This window comes from Rousettus aegyptiacus, unplaced genomic scaffold, assembly GCF_014176215.1.
Source record: "Rousettus aegyptiacus isolate mRouAeg1 unplaced genomic scaffold, mRouAeg1.p scaffold_m13_p_9, whole genome shotgun sequence".
In the NCBI taxonomy this organism is placed as follows: domain Eukaryota; kingdom Metazoa; phylum Chordata; class Mammalia; order Chiroptera; family Pteropodidae; genus Rousettus; species Rousettus aegyptiacus.
In genome coordinates this window covers 17,780,356-17,801,514 of record NW_023416312.1, presented here as the reverse complement: position 1 = coordinate 17,801,514, position 21,159 = coordinate 17,780,356, and the positions used below count along the sequence as shown (strand labels likewise).

Below are 21,159 nucleotides of genomic sequence, written 5' to 3'. Positions count from 1 at the left end.
TCTCTCCCCAAGTTCATTAAACATCCTTATAACCATCCTTATAACCTGTCTCTGATAGGTTGCTTCCCTCCATTTCATTTTTTTTCCTGGAATTCTCTCTTATGTTTCGTTCATGACAAATTTCTTCATTTTCTCATTTTAGTGGCCTCTCTGTTTCTATGTATTAGAAAGATTTGTTGTATTTCTCAGCCTTAGCCAGGTATCCTTACATAGTAGGTGTCCTATGTGGCCTTGTGGTGTAGTCTTCCTGATCACCTGATCACCCTGTTCCAGGGGCTCTGGGTGTGTTCCTTGTGTGGGTCGTGTGTGTTCTCCTGTTGCAGCTAAGCCTTGATTGCTGTTAGCACATCAGTGGATGGTATTGACTCTTGAGCTGACTGGCTGTGGGGACTGGTCATGCCTACAGGGTATAAATTTCTATGTGGGGCATGACCCCAGGGAGTGGAATTTGCCCCAACAGGCTAGTGTACCTATTGAAGCCACTTTTTGTGTGTGCCACTAATGGGACTATTCAGGTGGTACTCTGTTGTAGTCTGACACCAGCCTCTGGGCGTGTTTGTTCTGGGGCTCCTTGGTGGGGCATCCCATGTAGGTCAAGTTCAGCCACTGCCTCTGATTGTTCGGGGATAGCTGGTAGGAGTTACAAAGAAATCCGTAGATGGTCACTGTCTGTGCTGGATCTGGAAGCAAGTGGGAGAGACCATGCTGCAAGCTGAGGTCCAGTTACCCCCAGTTCTGAGCCTGGGGTGGTTTAGCAAGAGGACCAGTGTGTGTTAAGGCCTGAGACTGCCTGCCAGCCACGCCCAAGACTCCACAGCTGGAAGAGCCTTTGGGTGGTTCGTGATTTGTGTGATGTGAGGACCCAGGAAGTCACCAGGCTAAAGCGGGCAAATTTTTCTGGCCAACGCAGAATAAGATTTTGTGCCATTGCTGAATCCTCAGCTTCCTGTTAATGTCTCAGATTGCAGCTAAGCCAGCCACTGGCTACCTTGGGTCCACTGATACCTGAGATCTGTTCATGAAATACTGTAGCTCAGGGTGGGGTTTGTTTCCTGCCACTGAAAGTCTCTCCATGTATTCACAGTCTTTGAGCTGAAGGATACTGTTCACTTTTGAATTCTCAGCCCAGGGAAAGCACAGAGTGGAGCTGGCTGCTTGGCAACAGGCCCACCATGGGTGATTTGTGGGTTGGGTTGGGTGGGATCTCAGTGAGACATGGAGTGGAGCCAGCCTATCTCACTGGGCCAGTGCAGCTTCAGAATTGGCCATATGTGGGGAGGGTTCAATAAGGCAAGATGGTGCCCCGACAATAGACCAATGGTGGCTGTTCCTCCAGCCCTTGCCCTGGTACCATGCAACTCAGTCCCTCCCTGTATCTCTCCTGTGCCTCTCGAGTTACTTACCCTCCTCTGGAGTCCAGGGTGACTATCTGCAAGTGAGCAAGTCTATGTGTGGGCCTTTAAGGGGGATGCCTGAGTTTTTAGGTTCCTTTCATCTCACCCAGAGCACCAGAATCTCCACTGATTTTTACAGTCATATTTTGTGGGAACTCTTTTTCCCAGGACTAGAACCCTGGGCTGTGGAGCCCCTGCATGAGCTAGGACCCCTTGTTCCTTCAAGGGGAACTCTGCAGCTGTGCTCTTCCTCCAGGTGCTCCACTGTCACATGTGGGAGCAGGACCAGTCTGCCTGGTGTCTCCCCTTTCTATTGGTTTTGATGTGGCTTTTCATTATATCCTCAGATATCAAGCTTTTTTGTGCTCTAGTGTTATCTTTTTAATGCTTCTCATTTCATCTTTATTAGACTCTCTTCTGTTATTATTTATATGGACTCTCAGCTTTCTTTCCCTTTTTCAATCTTGTGTATCTTTTGAAATGGTCTGTGTTCTTTTTGTCATGCTTAATTAAAGGTTGCAAAATTTCCTAGCATAAATGTAAGTCAGGTTTGGGTGTTCTACTATATAATGTTGACTGAGAAGCAACAAAGATAATGAGAGTATTTTTTTTCTGGTGAAAATAGGTTACCAACCCAGAACCTCCCAGAATAAGTATGTATGGTGAAGTATCTTGATTTCGTGAACAAGAGGTAGGGGCTAAGACTGCACTTAGCCATTGGTACATCCACGGTCTAGTAAGGCCTGTATGAAACAAACCAGGAGATTCCTGGGTCAAGTAGACCTTAAATCAATTGCCTCCCACAAATAACTCCACATACATACCTGGTAATCATTATATCCACAATTTCTATCCTCAATCGTGCCACAGATTCACATATCCTTTAAAGACCACCAGTTCATGATCTGTCTCCACTTGTACCTCTTTTTCTATAATTTGAGTCCCCGATGCACATATTCTTCTAGATTCTAGTAGTTAGGCACGGCTATTTTGGAGGTTGTGTCTACTTAGTTGTAAGGAAGAAAAAACTTTTTTATATGAGGTAATAGTCCCATCATCTCAATATTTCCATTTTGTTTGTATGTACACACACATGCACACATGCACATATACATATATGCACAAATTAAACTTTTAACAGATAATCATGTGTACTATGTAGTTCACAATAGATGCTTTTATTAGTTAGCTTCATCAGAGTTGAGTGTACTTAGATATTTAGGTTATGTGTATCTGAAAACAACATATATTAGCAGTTTAAGGAAATCATATGTAACATGAAAAATAGATTGAATCCTAAGTTTTCGACATTTTAAATTGGATTTAGTAGCCAGCTTAAATCACCTTTGTGATGAAAACTATCAATCTATATATTCCACAATTGTCCGATATAGTGCTAGTGTTGATATTTTTCATATAAAAATGAAGATCTTACCTTTTTCATTGACTTCATTATTAAAAATTGAACATTGTGCTATATTTTAATCTTATTAGCAACTAAGATTTTAGTTTTATTTTCTTTTAAATACTTTATATTTAAATTTAAATAGTTACATGTGCTAAGGACTACCATATTGGACAATGCAGTTATAGGCATCTGCACTATCAAATTTCTAATAAAGAAAAAAATCTCATTCAAAAGCAGAATTATGGAACACGCATATTTAGACATAAATACTTAGTTGCCACATTAAATTATCTACATAAATGATGGCTAGATTTTCTGAGACTTTTTTGTGTTAATTTTCTTATTAAATTAAATATATGTATATGTGTGTTCATTTTAATATGTAAACATATCTTATAAATTCTTCTATATTTCCAAACTGATATATTGAGATAGCTTTCTATCAAAAATATATAAATTGATTATACAAAGTAAAAGTTTTATATGATGAGTTTAGGAAGAGTTAGCAAGAATTGAAAAGATTTCTTGAATGCAAGTCTTCTCAGACATTTCAATTTGCTAATAGGCATTGTGGACCTCCATGAAGGGACTAAAATTAATATCTCCTAAAATTATCCATATAAAAATATGCCAATAATTATCTCTCTTTTCACATATAATGAATTACATTAATATCTGTGAGGCAACTGAAGACTCAAGTTAATAATTGGAGAAATGTGACATAGTTAAATCACAAATACCTTTTAAATATATACCAATGAAGATTATATCAGAAATGAAGAAAATATTTCTGTTTGCATTCTGGGAGTTCCAAAATGGAAATTATATTACTACTGTAGACCCTAGTAATTCTAGCTAAATACCTATCTTTAAAAACTATCCGTTTAAGCTGATAGTTTCTGCAATCATTTATTCAACAAATATTTTTGGTATACTGCTATATGCCAGATACTATGTATAGTCTTTGCTGCATTTATTTTACATTTGTAAGATACCTAGGGTATATAACCTTATTTATTAAATTATCACATTATTTGGTGACTTCTTAGAAGGTAGGCTATATATGTTGGTACTTCTGTGTTGGTGCTTACCTTAATGGGAACCAAAGCCCTTTCACTTCTTCAATAGGCCATACTTAGTGACTATAATTCTACCAAGTTACTAATTTATGTTAATTCATTGAAAATTCTTATTAAAATGCAGATGTTGTCATATAAAGGATAATACTTTAAACCACTATAAGCCATTAACACATTATTGAGATTCAGTTTATCAGTTTAATTAGATGGTAATTCAGTGTGGCCTTGAGGAATTAGGTAAATTTGATTGTGTGGAGGCAGATCAATAAGCAGGTCCAGCCAAACTCTTTATACAGGACACTATTTACACCTGGCTTCATAGAAGTAAGATGTACTTAAAAACTATCAAATCCAGTTTCACCAACATATCTCCGACAAGCCTGCCCTGCTCTAAAAATTTATTCAAATTTTAGAAAATAACCAATATAACTAACTGTAAAGGATGATTTTCTGCAGTATTTTACCATGATTATTTTGTTTATTTCATGTGTTTTCACCTTTAAAAAAACAAAAGAGGTAAATTATAAACTCAATACAGTTTCTTAATTACTTAATGATCATTCCAGGATATGTCCTTCCCTTGTTTGTTTCATAGCTTCACCAAGGTAGTTTTCTGGATGAGGTTATACGGGGTGGGGACACTGAAGAGCAAACACTGTCACATTGCTATTTTCTCTATGTAAGGTCATAACCAATCCATTCGGACTTATTGGGCTTATTATTAAAGGTCTTTCTTACCAGTGACTTAATTAAAAGCATTCAAGGCCAAGTACTGTCAGACTGCTAGTATTGCCATGTCATTTATGTATATGCAAAACAGTGAACAGGAAAGAGTAACCCATATCTACCTCACATGTATCATATTCTTTTTATATGCTTTGTTATTTGGGTCTTTTATTCTCTCTATGGATTAACCAACATATATATATATATATATATATATATATATATATATATATATTTGCTAAATGTTCTTATTTGATTTGTCTTTTTAGGTTTATAATTACTAGATGTGATCAAGAAATAAATAGCCTAAACTGTCCTTACTGCAATGGTTTCTAGAAGGAAACTTAACTGTCTCTCTCTGAAGACTTGTATGACTAGGAGAGAGATATACATGTGTAAGACAACTTAAGCCTTTTCCATGTCACTTATGACCCATCAGAAGCTATATAAAGCCTATAATCCTAATTAGGATTTACATGCCATTGTATTGTTATTTTTAAATAATCTATAATATTTAAGTTTGTCCTTCCAAGGAAAGATAATCTGATATAAATTAACAGATTTTCATAGCATGGCTTACTTTAAATCATTAATAAAAAATTGTTTTATTTTGAAGGTTTGGCACATCTTTTCTATTTCTAACACAGAGTAAAATAAGAAAAAAAAAGACTCCATCACTATGTTACTTTTTTGTGTGGAAACTAGTCTGCTTTTGTCAGTTAGACTTCGAAGGCATTGACATATCTTTTATATACCATATTTATACTAGATATATAGGTCGTTTTAAGGAATATATCATAATAATATGGCATATAGCATATTTTCCTTCTTCAGTTTCTTTCTTCTCATAACTCATAAATGTGCCAGTAATCACAACCCATCTGAAACTTTTATATTGAGGAGAGAGAAGTCCTTTCAATCATGGAGAAAAACATTTTGTTTTTAAAACTTAGATATAATGCACCATTTATTTCAAAACGGGATTGCCTTCATCTCATACGGTTATGTGGCCCTTCAAGAAACAAATTTTAAGTAATAAAAAGAATGTGATAACTAAAGTTTCCAAAAAAAAAAACAAAGTTATTTTAGAAAAACTTTATGACTGATACCTATATCTATTTACATAGTTTGAAATCTCAAAATTGTTTTTATCTTAACTTTAGGTATTACAAATAGTAGTTTTGCCCTATAATAATCCTTTTTAAGCATCAATTGAGCTTTTTATTTCTTAATATAAATAGATACTTTGAGGCTTTCTTCCACATCTTTTGATTTTCATTCCCAGACAATGAGGATAGTGTATTCTTTTGGGTATATGTCATTAGAAAAGAATATGAACAGAGAAATAAAATAAATTAGTATGGCTACAACACTTCCTTGCTAATGATGCATGAATATCTATAATGATATAAGGTGATAAAGAACATTAACAAAAGCAAGTTGATTTTCAAAAGGTTAGACAGCATTTGTACACATCAGAATTCAGAAGGATATAATTATTCAAGGCAGAGTCAATGAAATTCAAATGAAAAGTCAAAATCTGAATATGAGTGCATGGATTTTGCATAAAGAAGAGAAAATGAACATGATAATTCCAATTACACTGATTTTTAAATAGCTGTCTAAAATTTTTATTAAACCAAACTACGAGTCATTCAATGGATATAGTTTATTTATTATAGACATGCATGACTATGCCAAAAGGAATGATATATTTTTAGGAGTAGATAGTAAATGAGATCTCCAATTGTCTGACTGTCTTAATTAAATTTTAACAGTATATTACATGTGAAAATCATGATATAGCTCTCAATGTAAAAATCTATTTGTATATATCTGTATATAAAAATCTATTAGAATTTTATAATAAATGAGAATATTCAAAATTTATGAAACTGAGTTTTCTAGAAAATGAGTTTCCCAATGATGTCAAAAAGTTATTTTGAAATATTTCTATTTTTAATAAAGATTCATAGGATTATTCCTTAGGTTTTTCTATTCAGCTGACATGTACCACTCAATTTTTTCTATCTATCATGACTGGATACTAAATATCATAATGATAGGAGGAGCTAAATCTTCCAATAGATAAGTCTTTATTAAATGTATAGTTTGTGTGATATTAACCTTTTAACTTAGAAAATATAGCTGAGTCCATACCCACAGGTAACCAGAAGTCATTTAGGAATTATAGGCATTCTAATTTAATTTATTGTGCAAAAGAGAAAATAGAAGATAATTCATTTATTAATAGTTTAGGACAGCGAATGTTGCAATTTTTCTCAAGAGATTCTCTAAAGTGATAGAATATACCTTTCTATCTCTTTGTTTGCTTTCATTAACCAGTAAGTATTAATATTTATAAATACGTTGGAGAATCTCATCATGCCATGTCTAAGCATGAAGTTAATAGAATATGGCATAATTAGTCTATGTAGTTCCTTGAATTGACACCCATTGCTCTAAGATTTAGCTATCATAGTCCTGAAAATAATCACAATGTGCATATAAATAGAGTATGCCTTACCTGCAATACACTGGCTAATGATTCTTTGAAAGATATTACCATCCGGTTAGTAAAGATTTTATCTTTAAGAAAAAGAAAAGCAAAAATGGTTTCTAGAACCAGATACAAAATTTTAATTATTTGAAAATTTCTGGATTTGAATAGATACCACTCTAATCTTTCTCTTCTTTCATCTGCATCATGTCAAGATTTCTGCCTTCAACATTACTAATTCTGTCCTCCATCTGGTGAGGTGTATTTCCTAAGCTCACTATTTCATTCTTCATCTCTTTTCTCAATTATGTGGGATATAAAACAGAAAGCAAAAAATTAACAAGACAAACAAAAACTCATAGACACAGACAGTAGTTTAGTGGCTACCAGAGAGAAAGGGGAGGAGGGAGGTAGGTAAAGGTAAAGGAGGTCAAATATATGGTGACAGAAGGAGATTTGACATGAGGTGATGAACACACAATGCAATATACAAATGATGTATTATAGAATTTTACACTTGAAACCTATATAATGTTATTAACCAGTGTCACCCCAACAAATTTAATTAAAAATAAATGTCACATAACATTACCCTAAAAGAGATTTCCTTGAAAATATAGGAAAAAAATATTTTTTCTATTGACATGCATATTCCTTGAATATGAGGAAAAGAAGTACATGAATCAATATGCAATAAAAGAACCAATTAATGACATATATAATCAAGTAGTGTAAAATTCAACAAATGAGAAGCCAGAGGACAATGTGCTCTAGATCTTACAGTCTTGCAGCTGACGCCGAATCTTACTTCTCAGACACAGTACTCTAGAGTTACTTATTATTTTTTAAAAATATCACTTTTATATAAAGTTCCTCTATGCAAAATGAAATATTATTAACCACAAACACCAAAGAATTGGAAATTTGGGTTTTAATTTGTACTTCAGGAAATTAAGTCCAAGGCAGTAGTCCAATATGAGTTTATTTTTAATACCCCTTTATTGTATTTAACTGTTCAATGAAGTTCCTTGTCTTCTATAATCCATAATTATTATATCTATATGGCACTGATATGAATTTAAGACAGGTGAGAACGTCCCAAATGTAGGTAATGAAGATCTAGAAAACTACATGTCAAAAGTAAACAGAAAGAAAATATAAAGGACTTAGAATCATTTTCCTTTTAAGAGGATGATAACAGATGTCAGAACCTTTTGGAACTCACCAATTTTTTTAAATGAAACTCATATATTTTCTAAATATTTTGAATATATGTCCCATTTTAAAACAATCCTTTTTGTTAAACAAAAATACACACACACACACACACACACACACATACGAGAAAGAGAAACTACTATTTGTCTTCTACTCAATTCTGTCCCTAATAACAAAAAACACTATTCTATAAAAACATACAGGTATAAAATATATGTAATTCAAAAGAAAGATAATTATGTTATAAAAATAATATAGGAAATAATCTTGTTTCAGATAGTTGTAGACTTATCTTTCCTTCTGTAATTGAATCAGCTGATGCAAATAAGACAAACTTATTAACTTGGAAATTTTAACTAAGAACAATATTCACCAGCCTAAAGGAACATGCGGAAGTCACAGTAAATTTGCTTGACTTATGTTGTTAACTCTACTGGTTAGTGTGAAACCTAATGTGTTAATAGAAATTAGCTTGCTAATTTATTTCTTTATTTTTAAATTGGTGAAATGATTGGTTTGAGATGAAGAGATCAAGAATTTTTATTTAAAAATCTATGGTTAAATCTATGATTATCAAACTGTAACCCAAAATTCTAATATTATTTTAAGTGGAAAATTAGAAGTGCATGTAGATTATCATTGTTACATTGATCACAAAGGAACATGCATTATGTATTTGGTCAAGATATGCACATTAAATCAAACTTTGTAAAAAGTATCATTGTGTAATTTAAACTAATTTGTGTAATCCTATGAATTTACAGTGCCATGAGTAGATGAGACATCTGAGTTAGAATTATTTCACCTTTATATTATATTTTATATTATATAAGAATTGAGCACAAGAATCTTGGACCTGAGAAATTAAAAGGAAAGCGTAAATGGACCAGCTTATAATTTTACCCATCTTTGTGTGGCTTCCGTCTGAGTTCCTAAACTGCACACAATTATATTACTGTAAAAATTAAGATGGTCTTGTCATCAAGTCTGTGCAGTAATAAATGGCTTTGTTAGTATGCTTATAGTCACAACTCCCCCTAGAGACCCTGCTACTGAAACCCTCAGCTGACCCCATCAATGGGCAGGTGGCAGTTGATCAATTCAAAACAAAGTTACTTGGAAACTAATTTCAAATACAAGAGTTTTGCTGCTCATAGTGTAGACAGAAGGGAGCAAAGATCATCTATCTTTTTGAATTCATGTGTCAAATAGTATCTATTTCTTGGTCTTACAAAGAATAGGGAAGAAGGCACTACCTGCCAGGTCTAAAAGGACTCTGAGCTTTAAATTCCCATCAGGTCTATCATTTGAATGCCAGGTAGTTAAGTACAGAGATACAGCAGGAGAGACTGATGCTGTTTTAGAACTCTAAGGCTTTCTAGAGTTCTTACCAAAATGTGAATTCCACCCTCAGCACTGGTCATCTAGTACCTTAATTAGCAGCTTGACTTAGCAAGAACTTAGCATCAAAGAGAGGACCCGATGCCTGGAATTTGGAGGAGAGGGGTGCTTAATAGTAAGGTACATATCAGAAAAAAAAAACCTTTGCCTCTCTTGTACCTCAATCAGGATTAATGGAAAAAAGTATAGGAAATATTCTTTTGGTATGAACAACACAGATGTAGACCTCATCCTACTTCATAGCAAGTATTCCAAGAAGGTTAAAATTACATTTTTAAAAACCAGTTGTAAAAGTTATCCTTTTCTTAGGTTAAAACTACCCCTCTCGTGACCTTATAACTCTTGGTTTTTCAATCTTATATTTATGGTGCTTATTTGTATGTATCTCTTATTATAAAAGTGTCTAATACTTTTTGGAAGAAGAGGGTATATAAATAATAACCTTTTTAATAGACTTATCATGTATTTTTTATTTACTTTCAGCCCTCTGTCAGCTATAAACTGGAATCTATATAAAGTCAGTAGAGGTATTTTCATTATTAGGAAACTAAAAGAATTATTCTTTTGTATATTTATACCAGCACACTGTCCATGAAGAATCGGTGATGGTGATGACTGAAGACATGCCTTTGGAAATTTCTTATGTGCCTTCTACTTATCTGACTGAGATCACTCATGTCTCACAAGCTCTATCAGAAGTGGAACAACTTCTTAATGCTCCTGACCTCTGTGCTAAAGATTTTGAAGATCTCTTTAAACAAGAGGAGTCTCTGAAGGTAAAAGCAATGCACTTTCATTTAGATTTTACAAGACGATCACATTGATCATAGGTATTATTACAACAATTTACTTAAATGTATAAAGTGAAGGCAATTTCACTTACACATGAAATTCTTAAAACACTTTATAGGATGGTTAGCTCTAGAAATTTGGGATAGAAAGAGAGACAATTTAGAGAAGGTATTTGATAATATTTAATGTTGAGAGACCTCCTAAAACAAAGGAATACCCCAAAATAATGGTTTGGCATATATTTAGGGTAGAATCCACCATAAAACAAGCTTTAATAGAGGTATAATTTATTCCAAACTGATATATTATTTTCCTTTCTTCTCCCATAAAAAGGGAAATTAGAGGAGGTTTTATATTATATCTATTATATATCATTTTAGTTTTTTTTATTTTCTACTTTTACATATTCAATTTCAAATGTCAGTATCAATTCAACATTATATGAAATCTAATTGAATAGAAAGCAATAAAATATTTTCTTTAAAATTACCAGGAAAAGGCTACCAACCAAATTTAGTTTTCAAATCACCAACTACCAGTTCTGAATTTCAAACTAAGACAAAACATGATGAGGAAATAGGCTTTGAAATTTAGAGAAAAGAAGTGTCTGAAGATAGATGACTGTAGCATCAAAAAATTGTATATAACAGTGTGTGTCTCAAGATAATTTTCATGATCATAGATTTTACACTCAAAATATTATAGTATAGCTAGAGCTTGGTATTTTCTAATGAAAGTAGCATAAAATTATATACAAAAGATAAGTTTGCTCTCAGCAGCACCTATTAGCCAAAATATTTTATACTCTAAATTATTTCTTGAAAGCTTATTCCGAATCACACATTTATCTACATAAGTATACAAATAGATAAAGACATTTGTTTGTTTTGGAAATCAAAGTTGCAATATCTGAGTGACTTGAGTTTCATGTCTTACATTATATCAAATAAGCTATAAAAAATACTAAAGTAGAATAAGAGATGCATGGCTCTCTGGAACTACTTCATCAATTTCACTATGATGCTGTTTCTTATTTTCTTTGAAGTAAGAATCAAATTGCCGGTGAGTACAGCGAGGAAAAGAAATCCAATCAATTGATAAAGGAGACATGCCAGTATTTTTATCATTATTCACATTAACTAGTTTCTCATGATAGTGATGTTTGTAAGTTCATCATTGTCATTCGACATGTAAATCACTGCTAATGAGTTAATATTCATTTCTTTTCATGTTCACGGATATATGGGTCAGGAGAGTAGTGACCCTAAAACTCATTAAGTTGCCAATTGAATATTTTTGTCTTCATACATTTTAACTTGGCACACTCAGAATGATGGACCCCTGGCTATTCTCATAGCTAATCATTTCTTCTTCAAAATATATTTAATAATAATATAGCTGACACCAATTGTGATGGCATTGATTATTATGGTTTGTAAAAAGGTATTGCAGGTTTAATTTAACTGGATTATTGGGTCCTCATTAGATGTACTTTTGGGCATTGTTCCATCTCACTCTCAACAAATCTCCTGTAGCAGGCCGAAGGGCTTCCTAACTTCATTGGCTTTTTGAAGGGGGGATAGTTTTGATCTCAGTCTTTTGAATGAATATGTATTTCCTTTTAAAGGCATTCATCTCTGTCATTATCTGGTAGTAAAACTAGAAAAGGAGTGCATAAATTGTACAGCTGCTGCTGGTTGGGAAGGTTTGAAATTAAATTGTGGTTGATTTTCTTCCTGACAGATTTGCACGAATCAAATTATAAAAGTATAATAGATATTACTGTGATTTAGCATACATATTCCTTACAAGTGCAAAACGACACAAATAACATGTGGTAAGCGAAAATAACTATTTTCTGAACAAACTATAACTAATATAGCATATGTGATTTTCATAGATCTATTGAATCAGAAGGCTACCTAATCATTTTGACAAGGACTAAGCAGATAAACACCCATTTACACATGGAAATATGCACTAAATAGCTAATACACTAGCAAAGGTACAACTAGTGATGAATGAGAAGCATATACCTAAGTAACATGTATTCTTGTATCAAAGCCAGTACTAGCATTGTGAATCAATTAATTGTAATTCTCTATATGTAAAAAGTTAAAAACATTCATTAGATAAATGATAGTACCATACTTTTGAAAAAATTAATTTTTTGAAAGTTTTGGTCAATATTAGGAATAGATTACTTGCACTTTATTTTTAAGAAAAAAGTCAATTGTCAATATAATTTGATAAAATGTAGTTACTATGTTAAATCATCAAATCTTGATTTAGAGTATTTCATATGAAATTATAAACATAAAACAGAGTAGTATGACTGTTTCCAGGGGATGAGGATAGGGGGAAATGGGGAGTAGCTGTTCAATGTTATAAAATTTAAGCTATGCAAAGCGAATATGTTCTAGAGATCTGCTGGACACCATTGTGTCTATAGTAACAGGAATGTGTTGTACAGTTGAGATTTATTTAAGAGGGTAGATCTCATGTCAAATGTGCTTATCGGAATTAAAAAATTAAAAAAAATAAAAATAGTAAAGTATACACATTGACAATTTTAGTAGCAGAAGTTTCACATTTCCAAAAGTTGTGCCCTTGAGAGCTTTAAATATTTAAACTTTTGTCATGAAAGTAGAAATGATTCATTAGAGGCCCCATAGAAAGGTTTTGTCATAATGCCCCCATATTCTTGGTTTTACTGAAAGCTTCAGTTCACTGGTATATGAGATACTCTTGGTACATCACCCATACTCCTTCCTCAGTGTGCATTCCCTGTACTCTGACTAGCATCTACTATCTTCAAGTTCCTGGGACTCTGCCTTAGGGCTCTCTAGTCCCCAAAGAACCAGGAATTTCAGGGGATTAAGGCTCTGCCTCCTCACATCTCCCAACAAATCTCAACCAATGCCAGATGGCTCTCAGTGGGTAAATACCAGTGCTTATTCACATCTTCATTTGGGGTAAGTTTGAAGCATGTATACTCTGACCAGAAGTCCCGGTCAAAGTGTATGCAACATCCCCGTCAAGGACTGGGAACTCAGGATTGAGAACCTATTGTACACAGTACACCTTCCTCATATTATACTCGTCTCTAGCTTCCTTATTAGCCTTCCCACTCCCTTACCAGTGCTTCTTAGCATCATTGCCAAGGAAATTACTTCTGTGCACATTCTACTCTTAGGAACTCTTTCTAGGAGAACCCAACCTAGGAGAATTTTGAAAGAAATAATGACATCGTACTGTTTATTCAACACTTGCCAACATAAATCCTGGGAAATACTCCATGCAACCTGGTGTGGAATTCCCCAGTGACAGTGCTGCTCCCTCACTAATGGGTACCTCGTTTGTTCAATTAGGCTGTGGCATTGATAAAGGTAAACTTCTAGGGCAAAAATAAGAGTATGACTTAGATTAAGGATGACAACTAGATTTTACCTAAAGGTATTGAGAACCAACTTTTATGCAGTGTTTAGACCTTTTTCAATAATGTACCTATATGAATTCACTTAATCTTTCCCACAGCTCTATAAAGTATCTAAAATTATTATCTCCATTTTTGTAGATGAAGAAACTGAAGAAATAGAAAGTAACTTAACAAAGTTGACACAACTAGTATTGGTGAAGCAAGGCTTTGAACCCAAGCAAAGTAGCTCATGATCTGTGCTGTCAACCACTATACTATACTGCCCTGTCATGAAGCTGTTTCTTGGATGCTATGTTTAGCATAGCAAGGGTGAATTTTGGCAGACCATGGTAGAATACTGAGATCTGTCATGCCCAGTTCATAGGATAATGTCCTGGATTCTAATTCTAACTTAAGCCAGGCCGGATTAAAAAAAAAAAAAAAGAATTTCATGAAAGGAAGGAATGAAGAAGGAGAAGGAAACAGGGAGGGAAGAAAAGGAAGGAGAAAAAAGGTTGAAGAAGCAAAGAAAAGGAAAGAAATCAGACATGTATCATTTCAGTTGTCTTATCTAAATGATAATGCAAATGCTCTGGTTGAGGTGGTTAAAATGTTTTGTATATTTGGTAGCCAAGCAGGTGACAACAAGTGTAGGCATATGAAGAAAGCTCAGACGTTGACAGGATACTTGGGCTCAATATGGAATTTAGATAGGATTAAAAAATAAAAGCAGCCATTGTTCAACCTCAGTGGCACTGGGGAGAACTTTCTGTGAGCTTATAAAGACAGAAATTTTAAGGCAAAGTAGTTCAGTCTTTGGTTCAGCTTTTATGCATGGCCCTTGAGACCTAACAGGAGTGGGGAAAGGGGCATAGGACTACTAAAGAGGCAGGAGTATTCAGAATGCCAAGAGGTGGGGTTGCAATTTTAAATACAGTGGAAAGGACATTGGAACAAAGATTCAAAGAAGGTAAGAGAGTCAGCCTTGCTTTCTGGACATAGTAAATACTCAATGCAAAGGCGCGCATTTTGGGAGCATGCTTAATGTGATCAGAGAACAGCAGGAAATCCAGTGTGGCTGGTGCAGAATGAGTTGGGGAAGGTAGTAGGGCATGAGATCAAAGGGGCTGTGGGGGCCCAGTTTTTGGAGGGCCTGGCGGACTATAGTAAAGACTGCCTTTCACTTTGAGTGAGATAGGAACCATTGGAGGTTTTTAAGGGGATAAGTGACATGATCTGATTTGTATTTTTAAAGTATAACACTGGTCAAGAGTAGAACTGTAGTGAATCAAGAGTAAAAGCAAGCAGAACAGTTGGAGAAGAGATGCCAGTGTCTTAGACCAGGGTGGTAAGGAGGGATTTTTAGATTCTGGAAATGTTTTTGAAGTGGAGATAGATTTATTTCTGTATTCACACAGAAACTTGAGCATTGGTGTATAAAGACCCATTCTCTGCAAATTTGGGGCTCAGTTAGGAGAATTTAGAGGTCCTGTGAAGTGAGCAGATGGTCCCTTCAGAGATGTAAGATTTCTTCTCACTGGTATTTTTGTCTCCCATCCTCATGTCTTGCCTTGAAGCAGGGGAACAAGTAATGGCAATGGAAATCATATCACCCTGGCCGAAAATTTTCTCTTTTGGAATCTATTTCACTCCCTTTAAGCACAAATTTAATAATACCAATCATTTGAGTGAGGACAAAACTGTGCAAACTGATTTCATCTATTCTGGTATTAGGAAAATTAGATAATGGAAGAAGGCACTATATGTACAAATCCAAAGGAAAATAAAGCAATGACTTTCCATGCACATTGTAATACAGGGAAATGCTAGATAAAGGGTTAGATTTTTCACAGATTTAATATTTCTACAAAGAGATATTGCAATTATTCTAAAGTAAATGATCATGGATCATATAAAATGTCAGAGCAAAATGTGATTATACATACTTTTTAAATTCTACATACATTTTCTAATAGAATAGTTTGTTGCAATGAAAAGTATGACTTTTATTAATATTAGCATTGTAAGATGTGATCTTTTGGACTATATATAATGATTTGAATAATGTGATCATTTAGTGATTTCTCTAAAGAAAATTCAAGTTTTTCAACTAATACATTTATTCAGTAATAAATATAATTTCTCCAATTGCTTTGATGATTTTGGATTTATTTGTTTGATTTGCTATTTATATTTGAGAATTACTTTACAAATATTAATCTATTCACTGTAATTTAAATCCTACTTAAATCATTTCTATAGTACTTCATTTTTCATCTCTCTCATAGTGAACAGATTATAGGTATTTACTGCATTACAGTTATGCCCAGTTCATATTTATATATATTTTGGTACAGTTTTCTTTTATATTTTATACATGTTTCTCTTTTATAGGAAATTATTTATTGTCTCCTCTCTGCCATTATTTTATCAGGCTCAGCAGTTGTTCTACTCTGACCCCCATGCTGCAATTTACTCCCATCTCTGCTAAAATGTACTTAAAGAACTTACTCCTACTCTTTCCATTCTCCCAGCAAGGCTATTTTGATAATCCCCATGGTATAAATTGCGGAAGTCAGAAACTTCCACAATACAACTTACAATTTATGAAGCTGGTAGAAATTTTGAGGATGCAATTAAGTTGCGGGGAGTTTTTTCTTCTATTCATGAACTATTCAAGTTATTCTTTGACCAATTGTTATGTCACTTTTTGATCTGTGATATATAATTACTGATTTGTTATTTATTCAAAGACAATGCATTGTCCCATGGAGAATGTTTTCATCAAAATAAATAGTTGTATTTAGGAAGTGTTTTTCACATGTGGACTGTAAGCCATGAAGAAAAACAAAAGGGCCACTTACCATAGAGCCACAAAAAATAACTTTAAAAAAAATTTTTAGAAGCCCAGAAAAATCTAATTAATAACTACTTTAATGCCTTTTGATCGAACACTCTTCCCAATTTGATGTGTCATTAATGTAGTGCCTTGAAGCTGGATGGGGCATAAAGAGAATAAGAATTAGATTTATATAGGGTGTCGCCTTCATCTGTCAGATAAAGACAAATACCAGAGATTGAAAATGACCTAGAGTTTGTATCTTTGGTACTCCAATTTCTCTCTTTCACTTGTAAGATATATCTGCTCCCCAACAGCTGCCGTCACAACAGCTGCTAATGGGTTTCTATAATTCTTTTTTTTTCTTATAAATGAAAATTGCATGCTCTTCTATGAACCAAATTACAACGAGTTTGAGACTTGAGGTCATTTGTGTTAGTTAAAACTGCTTAAAGCTGTTATTTTCACCTTCCCGAAACATGAAAATAATAGTGCAGGGTTTTGTAAATCTACAAACACAGACACATGCATTTAAATGTGGTGCTATATTTATTAAGATGGTGACACTGAATCAGCAACAGCAAAAGATGCAATTTCACTATTTGCAGTGGTCGGTAAATGAGCCATCTTTTCCTTCTGATCTGTCCCCTGTGGAGACCAACACCCATCATACATATGTCTGCTAGGAAAAAAAAATAGTATCTTGTTTTCCTTGTTTACTACTGTATCTATAACTCCTGAAAAAATGTCTAGCACTTAGTAGGCACTCAGTGTACAGGCTGAAAAAAAAGAAACAAAGATAGCCTCTTATACATTATATCCTAATTCATTGAGTTAAATCAAGACATGTGAATTCTGCCAATCTATGCATATATAATAGCATAAAGATATATTTTTTAGCATAAAGATATTTGATCTAGATTTGTGCATGCTGATTTTTTTAGGCTAATCTTATTTATTTTTTGCCATTTTTTATTTTTCAGTTATATTTGACATTCTATATTATATTAATTTCAGGTGTACAGCATAGTGGTTAGACATTCATATAATTTACAAAGTGATCCCCTCATTTAGTCTACTACCCATCTTGCACTATACATAGTTATTACAATATTATTGACTATATTCCTTATGCTGTACTTAACAATCCTGTGACCTTTTCGTAACTACAGATTTAAACTTTTTTTCCAATTTATACTTCTTAATCCTGTCCCCTTTTTCACTCGACCCCAACCCCTCCCCCCAATCTCTCAATACTCAGTTCTCTGTATCTGTGAGTCTGTTTCTGTTTTGTTTGTTCATTTATTTTGTTCTTTAGTTTCCACATATTAGTGAGATTGTATGGTATTTGTCTTTCTCTGTCTAACTTATTTCACTTAGCATAATACCCTCCAGGTCCATCCATGTCGCAAATGGTCACTAACTCAAAAAGATATATGCACCCTTATGTTCATTTCATTGCAGCACCATTTAAAATAGCCAAAATATGGAAGCAATCTAAGTGCCCATAAATAGATGATTGGATAAGGAAGATGGGGTACATGTATACAATGGAATATTATTTGGTCATAGAAAAGAATGTGCATACTGAATTTTAAACCAGTCATGTATGAAAGTGTGTGGCAAGAAACTCACATATAATTAAAATATTAGTAATATTTTTTTTCTAGTCACTGAGCCTGTATTATGTAGTTGTGAAAAGCAGTAGGCTAGAAAGATTGGCAAAGCACTAGATTTGAACTTAAAAGACTTTAATTTAGACACTGGATCTGACTCATAATAGTTGTGTCTTTGGGCAAGTCACATAAAATTTCTAAGTCTCAGGGGTTTTTTTTAGCTTTGAAATTAGATCAATGATAATACCTGTCCCAGCCTACTAAGCAGTGCTGTTGTAAAGAAAGAGTGAAATTATGTAGGATTATGTAGAAAAATTCTTTAAAAAATATAATTATATAGATTTTAAGATGTGTAAAACTCATAGTCATCAAGTATTCGAAATCTTAAAAATATATTATAAATTAAATTTCCATGTAAATAATCCTAAAAACAAATTGACTTTAAGAATGTGATAACCTTATGAAATTTCATATTTATATCTTTGAAACTTTAAATAAAATGTTAACAGCAGCATAAAATATACATAAAGTTATTTCCAATTTAGCAAATAGCCTAAAGGTAAAAAGAAGTGTAAAATTAAAAAATGCACATAGCCTAAAAAAATAGTTTTACACAAAAATTTTTGTTAAAAAGTCTTATATACTTTCAACTATATTCCTTTACTATATTTCCAAAGCTACATATTACTTCAGGGGTAAAATTTTCCATTTTTCTGTTGATTTCAGGTGCCAAATAACTCATTTTATATAGATTTCTTAGGTAGGAATACCAACTCTAAATCATTTCAAGTTTCCATGCACCATGGCTTTTACCAAGAATAGGATGGTGTTTTCTAGTTTGTTTGAGTTTTGTTCATTTGTTTGGAATTTACTTTTTAATAAGATAATGTAGAATTATTTCCAATTCTATACCAGTAATTATTTTTTTTTGTTTTGAGATCAGAACCATGATAAAAGATTTAAAAGCATCGAAGCTCTAAGTGAAGAATGATTTAATTAGAAGTATTTTTATTTTATTTTATTTTTAATTAGGTTTATTGGAGTAATTAAGTTTATTGGTTAATACAATTATATAATTTTCATGTATACATTATCATTTGACATCTGTATATTCTACTGTGCGTTTCCTTCAGCTACCATATATTTTATTCACTTTACCCACTTCACCCTCCCCCTATCCCCCATATCTGACCCCCTTTAACCATCTACCTACCCCATCCTCCTTCTCCCCCTATCCTCTGGTAACCATTAGCCTATAGTTCATGCCCACAAGTTTATGTTTGTTTGTCCTTTTCGTTTGTTGCTTTTAGGTTAATATCCCTCATATAAGTTATATCATGTGGTTTTCAACTTTTTCTGTCTGGCTTATTTCACTTACATGATTATCTTGAGATCCATCTTTGTTGTTGCAAATGACAGTATTTCATCCCTTCTTATAGCTGAGTAATATTCCATTGTATATAAGTACTTTCTTTAGCCGATCATCTATTGTAGGACACTTTGGTTGATTCCATGTCCTGGCCACTGTGAATAATGATCCTATGAACATTGGTGAGAAAATATTTTTTCGGATATGGGTTTTCAAGTCTTTGGGGTAGATACCTAGTAGAAGGATTGCTGGAACATATGGTAGATCAATTCTTATTTTTTGAGGAACCTCCATACTGTTTTCCATAGTGGCTGTACCAATTTGCAGTCCCAAGCAGTGGATGAGGGTTCTTTTTTATTTGCATCCTCTCCAACATTTGGTATTACCTGTCCTGTTGATTATAACTATTCCAACAGGTGTAAGATGGTATCTCATTGTGGTTTTGATTTGCATTTCCATAATAGCTAGGGATGTTGAGCATCTTTTCAAATATTTGTTGGCCATTTGTATGTCCTCTAGGTAGAAGTGTCTGTTCAGGTCCTCTGCCCATTTTTTGATTGGATCATTTGTGGTTTTTTGTTGTTATTGAGTTGTATGAGTTCTTTGTATATATTGGATATTAGGCCCTTATCCGATGCATTGCTTGCAAATATATTTTCCCATTCAGATGGTTCTCTCTTTACTTTGTTGACAATTTCTTTTGTTGAGCAGCATTTTAGTTTGATATAGTCCCATTCATTTATTTTTGGTTTTGCTTCCCTTGTATTTGAGGTCAAATTCATAAAATCTTCGTTAAGTCCAGTATCCTTGAGTTTCGTTCCTATGTTTTCTTCTATGCATTTTATTGTTTCAGGTCTTATATTCAGGTCCTTAATCCATTTTGAGTAAATTTTGGTGTGTAGTGATAGACAACAATCTAGTATCATTTTTTTGCAGGCGGCTTTCCAGTTTTCCCAGCACTGTTTGTTGAAGAGGCTTTCCTTTCTCCACTGCATGTTTTTGTTTTTGTTTTTGTCAAAAATTATTTGCCCATATGAATATGGGTTTACTTCTGGGCTCTCGATTCTGTTCCACTGGTCTGTGTGTCTATTTTTCTGCCAATACCATGCTGTTTTGATTATTGTCATTTTGTAGTATAATTTGAAGTCAGGCAGAGTGATGCCTCTAGCCTTGTTCTTTTTTCTCAGGATGGCTTTGGCAGTTTGGGGTCTTTTGTGCTTCCATACAAAATCTCATGATTTCTTGTTCTCTTTCTTTAAAAAATGCTGATGGAATTTTGATGGGGATTGCATTACATCTGTATAATGCTTTAGGTAATATAGTCATTTTAACTATGTTGATTCTTCCAATCCAAGAACATGGAATGTATTTCCATTTCTTTGTATCTTCTTCAATTTCT

General features: G+C 33.5%; 1 protein-coding gene across 8 annotated transcripts in view; it reads left to right on the top strand.

Moving 5' to 3' along the window:
• DMD (dystrophin) overlaps window positions 1-21,159 on the top strand; it is a 2,254,165-nt gene that overhangs the window by 1,142,365 nt on the left and 1,090,641 nt on the right. For all 8 annotated transcript variants that reach the window (XM_036227209.1, XM_036227208.1, XM_036227211.1 and 5 more), the window contains one exon: window positions 10,308-10,502. In XM_036227209.1, the coding sequence (XP_036083102.1) occupies window positions 10,308-10,502 (195 nt within the window). The remainder of the gene's footprint in view (window positions 1-10,307; window positions 10,503-21,159) is intronic.